We start from the raw sequence: 6,000 nt of genomic DNA on the forward strand, positions 1-6,000 counted from the left end.
CCGATACATTACTATTAGTTATTTTGCATTTATTTGTTAATAATGAATTCAAGTAAAGATTCAGAAATATCAATAGAACATGTACGGAAAATATTCCAAGAATTGTTTTTAATACAGCAAAAAGATATATAATCAAGTTGATTAGCGGAAACTTTAAATCAACTTACGATTGAATGGACGTTTTACAAAAAGAAGTTTGATCCTTACAACATTTATATGAAGCATTAAAAAAATAAAATAAAGGCAGGAAAGTTGAAATTTTAAAAGTAAACAATAAAATATTACATTTTGAAAAAAAACAGCAAGGCTTTGAAGAAAGTGTTACGTTTTTGCAAGATTACAACGACAAAAAAGTAACAGATTTGAAAAAAAAATGATTTTAAAGTAAAGCCTAGGAGAAGAAGATAAAAATAAGATTCGCCGAGTTGAAGATTGTCAAGGAAGAAATAATCTTCGTTTCGAAAGAATCGCAGAAAATGACACTGAAAGCTGGAACAACTCGGCAAAAAAAATTATTAATTTGTTAGAAAATGAACTTAATGTAAAAGGAGTAGTTATTGAAAGAGCTCATAGAGCAGGGAAATTAGATACAAAAAAATAAAGAACTGTTGTAACAAAATTATTAAACTACAAAGATAAGGTTGAAATATTAAAGAATGCAAACAAACTAAAAGGATCGGAAATTTACATTAACGAAGATTATTTAATCGAAACTGCGATTAACGAAGATTGTTTAATCGAAACTGAGGCAGTTCGAAAAAGACTTTTTGAAGAAAGTAAAAGTCATAGAATTATTGGCAAATATTCTATCGTCATTTACGATAAGTAAATTATCAAAAAATTTAGAAATAGAAATTTTGCTAAATGGTTGTTGTTTTTTTTTTAAGATTTTGATATTTTTTGAATTTTATTAATTTTTCTTTGTTATATTACTCTTATTTAAAATGGCCGAGGATTCATCTTTAAAAAACTTTAAATTTAATATATTACTAACTATAAACTCAACACTTTTAATAAAAGATTCTAATCCTGATATAAACTTTTATTTTAATAACGATCAAAAAAAAAATATTAACCCATTATATTATAATGTAAATTCAAAAAATATCCTTGAAGGAATGGGGAACGATTCGTTCTCGATCCTTCATGTTAATATTAGAAGTCTTCAAAAAAAGTTTGATTCTCTAAAACAATTTTTATATGAAATTAATATTAATTTTCAAACTATTTGTCTCAGCGTGACATGGTGTGATGACAAAAATATGGTGAACAACTATAATTACCATTTACCAAATTACAAAGGGATTCACCAAATTAGATCATCAGGCAAGGTAGGCGGGGGATTGTGTATTTTTATTAAAAACTCGTTATTGTTTAAATTTAAGTCAAGTTTAAGTTCAACCGCTAATGATAGTAAGTCATTGTGTATTGAACTAGTTAATATAACCTCAAAAAACATTATCGACCATGCTTTATACAGACCACCAAATAAATCAATTAAAGTGTTTGAAGATCAAATTAAAAGTGTTATTAAAATTCTTCAGTCTTAAATTCATCTAAAGATGAAGAGCATCAATGCATCTATTGTTGTGAATCATTTGCTAACAGCAGACCAAAAGAACAATGAATTCAATGTCAGGCTTGCCCAAATATGGGCTCATGAAAAATGCACACCAGGCTTTCACCAATTTATATGTGAATTGTGTTCTTCATCCAACAATTTATAAAAGCACCATTTTTAGAAACACTTATATAGTCCTAAACTAAATGTGTATATAGTGTTATATTAAAAAAAAAAAAACATTTTTCCGTACAGTGTATATAGTATATTTAGTATATTTTTCCGTATAGTATATATAGTATTTTCTTTTTTTTAGTATATAGCCTTTTTTATTCAGATTACTCTGATTTATTCTTTGTAATATATAAACAAAATTTATTGGTACTACTTTTAAATATAATCAAAACATACCAAGAAATGTGACAACCAACCCCGTGGGTGGGGTTGGTTGTCACACAAAAGAGGTCTTTGATAAACAATTTTACAGCAAAAAATATTTCACTCAATGTCATAAAAATATTGTAACAGTTACCGGAAACAGTCAAGTTACTTTCGTGCAAAGTTTGGTATGTATTTTATAAAAAACAAAAGCTGAGCATTCTAAAATGTAAAAAGTGTGACATCCAACCCCGCTCTCTACTAATCTCTGAAAATAGTTACATTCCTGTCATCAACAAACTTACGCGCATGACAAGAAAAAGGGAAATATCAATTGATCAAATAATCACCAATGACTTCCTTAATATAAAAATAAAAACAGGAATATTTAAAGCAGATATCTCTGATCATTTTCCCATTTTCATTATTTTACAAAATTGTAATAAAAATGATAATCAAAACAAAAAACAAAACAAAAAAAAAAGCAAGAATAATAAACGACTCAGTTAAACATTTCCATAACCTTTTATCATATGCTAACTGGGATGGTCTATTCCTGAATCAAAACTCTGATAAAGCCTACGATATATTCATGTCAGAGTATTATAAATGTTATGACAAAGCCTTTTCAGAAGTTTCAAAATTGGTTAAAACAAAAATTATTATTAGGTATTCCTAAATCTTTTAAAAAAAACATTGACTATAAAACAAATTTCTTAAAAAAAAACCATTCGTAATGAAACTAATTATAAATATTACAAATGACTCTGAGTAAATTGTAAAAAAATCAATAAAATGTTATTATTCAGATCAAATTAAAAAGTACTCGAATGATCCTTAAAGTACTTGGCATATTATTAACGAAGTCATTAGTAGAAATAATTCTGACAGAAATGCTATTCCAAAATTACTCAAATTTATTAATAACTACGTTTTAAAGAAACAACTAGTGGCTGAAACACTCAATGAAATTTTTGTAAATGTTGGTCCATTATTAGCATCAAAAATTGAATCCTCACAAACCAGCTTTGATGCATACTTGGTTTCTAATAACACTATTACTGTCTGTTGAAAAACTTACTGAAGAAGAATTATTAGTCGTGGTTTCTTTAATCAAGCCCAAAAAAGATTTAGGAGTTGACAATATAAGTAGGAGCATCATTATCAATTCAGTACAACTCATTACAATCCCACTCTTGTATATATTTAGTCTATCTTTAAAAGAGAGAGTTTTTCCGGAAAAACTAAAAATTGCTGGAGTTGTCCCAATTTTAAAATCAGGTGATCCTTATGACGTTACTAATTATAGGCCAATCTCAATTCTAACATGTTTTTCAAAAATTCTAAAATTCTAGAACGAGTTATGTTTAATAGACTATTTTTTCTTAAGCAAAAATAATATTTTGTACAACAAACAGTTTGGTTTTAAATCTGGTCATTCTACTGATCACGCAATCTTACATTTTGTACATGATATATTTAAAGGGTTTAATGAAAAAAAGTATACTTTAAGCTTTTTTATAGGTCTAAGCAAAGTCTTTGATACAGCTGATCATATAATTCTTTTATCCAAACTAGAAATCTAGGGTATATGAAATTCAAACTTGACTTGGTTAAAAAGTTACTTGTTTAACAGGAAGCAATATATTTCATAAGAAGGTGGAAAAACGGATAATATGACGGTGTTCCCCAACGCTCAATAATAGGACCCCTCTTATTTTTTAGTTTATATTGACTATTTAGATAATTTTTCTAATATCTAAAACACAATCTTATTTGCCGATGATACTAACTTGTTTTATTCCAATGAAGATATTATTATTTTAATTTTAACAGTAAACAACAAACTTGATAAACTAAGCCAATGCTTTAAATCCAATAAACTATGCTTAAACTTTAATAAAACTAAATACACATTCCATCATGCTTCTAAAAAAAAAATATTCCATGGAAAGTGCCGAGTCTTTATTATACTGTATAAAGCTGAACAGTTTCTAAACCAATCTTGTTTAAAATACATATACATTTATACATTGTTACCTTAACAATGCAAATATTGCTAGGTGCAGCACCAACGTTACAAAAATAAATAAACTTCTCTGCAAACGAAAACATGCTATTAGGATTATTACAAATATTGGTCGACTCTCTCATACTAAAATACTTTTTAGTAAACTTAATATATTAAATGTTTTCGAAATAAATCTTTATCAAATTCTTATATTTATGTTTAAACTTGATAATAAAAACGGCACCACCTTTATTTTACTCAATATTTAAAAAAATAAATCATATATACAGCACAAGATTCTCAAAAAATAACTTTAGTGTATCCAAAACCTATTAATCAGCTACTAAATACTCAATTAGAAATCGAGGACCGAAATTATGGAATACTCTTTTAAATGATGATCTTAAAACACTCTTTTCGCTTAACCAATTTAAAACAAAATAGGCAAACTCTTCTACTAAACGACAATGAACTAAATTTCTTCTAAGGCATTAAGTAAGAGTACTCCTATGATTTGATTTATATGATTATGAATATATTTATTTTATTTATTTACTTAGTTATTGTTATTTTTGTCAAAACAGCGAAATATGTATATATATAAAATATTGTCAAACGGCGATATACATATATATATATATAAAAAGTATATATTGAAATGTTACAAGTCTACTTGTTTAAAGTTATGTACAATTTTCTTTAAATGTCAATGTTAGTATGTTGACATATTATATTGACAGAAGATAAGTTGAGTATAGGAATGATTTTTAAAAAAATTTGCAACAGTGAAAAATAAAGCAAAATTATTATCTTTCTCGATTTAGTAGAAGATTTGAATCTGTGATAACTATTACCTTACCGCTATATAAAGTTAGAGTTTACGGGGTTTATGCAGTTGACGTTTGGTATAGTAGACACTGTAGTAGTTTAATATTAAACATTTAATATTAAGTTATATTTTATATTTGTTTCAATAAAAACTTGTATCACTAATATTGCTTTTTAATTATTTAATCTAAAGTGTTTACAAAAGAATATTTTGCGGGCTTAATTTAAAAAAATTCTAAAAGTGTATCAGATTTTTTCTTAAATAGTAGGTTTAGTATTGCACTCTACATAAGAATTAAGATGGTAATAACCTTATAAATGCATATGAAGTTATTATAGCATTAAATTTCAAAATAAACCGGGAGAAGTGTCACATCATTGACATCTATGTTAGAAATACTTTTGTTATGTGCTAACGTAATCATTTACGTATATCTGCAGCAATGAGACAACCTTTTTTTTTAAAGTAGAAAGATTTTAAAACCAGACTTTTTCTTTCATAATAATTAGTCCAAGTTCAAGTAAGCTTTATTTCATTACCTCTAACAAAAAAAAAACTTACCAAAATAAAAAAAGCAACAAGATTTTTCATTTTTCTGCTAATTTTGTTGTTATTTGAGTTTATTTTTGATATTTCAACGCATGTCAAGTAAATATTCTTGTTTACTCCACTACAAAGATAGATTTGTCTGTTTTTATTTTTTTACTGAATAATAAATAAGTCGTGATTGTTATTAAATTCAAATAAAATTTTAATATATTTTGCAACTATAGCAACTATAAACGATATTTATCGTTAATGGTCATTCAGTTATATATAAGAAAGTGTCAATACATAATATATCTAAATTTAACACGCAAATGGTGTGATAAATAAAAACATTTATATTTAAACAATCAATATATTGACTCATTTAAAACCACAAAACTTTTTATAAAGTTAACACTTTTATTTAAAAATTTATTTAAGAAAAAATTACAAATACAAAACCTTTTTTTGCTGCAGTTTTTAAATTCTTAAAACTCAATAAAACTTAATTTGAATTTTTTTTAAACCTTTAATGCAGGTAAGCAAATATAATTTATGTAGAGTTTACCAATGCATTTATTACTAATTGATGCAAGAATGTATAGAAACAGCTAGTAAAACTGACTGCATAACAACAGCCACTCATTTTTTAATTTTTGCATTGTTTCAACGTCTGTCTAACAATTTAAAAGA

At 25.9% G+C, this 6,000-nt stretch overlaps 1 protein-coding gene across 16 annotated transcripts in view; it reads right to left on the reverse strand.

Moving 5' to 3' along the window:
* The window catches only part of LOC136080676 (A disintegrin and metalloproteinase with thrombospondin motifs adt-1-like), a 91,073-nt gene that overhangs the window by 80,916 nt on the left and 4,157 nt on the right, over positions 1-6,000 (reverse strand). For 6 of the 16 annotated variants that reach the window (XR_010638592.1, XR_010638591.1, XM_065797631.1 and 3 more), the window contains exon 1: positions 5,341-5,511. The exons of 7 other annotated variants lie outside the window; for them this stretch is intronic. Coding sequence is in view for 7 of the 9 variants with exons in the window: in XM_065797631.1 (XP_065653703.1) it covers positions 5,341-5,370 (30 nt within the window). In the remaining 2 variants the exon portion in view is untranslated. Of the gene's footprint in view, positions 1-5,340; positions 5,586-6,000 lie in introns of those variants that run through there. 3 more of the 16 variants (XM_065797636.1, XM_065797632.1, XM_065797624.1) reach the window with 2 other exon arrangements.

The sequence above is a fragment of the Hydra vulgaris genome, chromosome 05 (assembly GCF_038396675.1).
Source record: "Hydra vulgaris chromosome 05, alternate assembly HydraT2T_AEP".
NCBI classification, from domain to species: Eukaryota; Metazoa; Cnidaria; class Hydrozoa; order Anthoathecata; family Hydridae; genus Hydra; species Hydra vulgaris.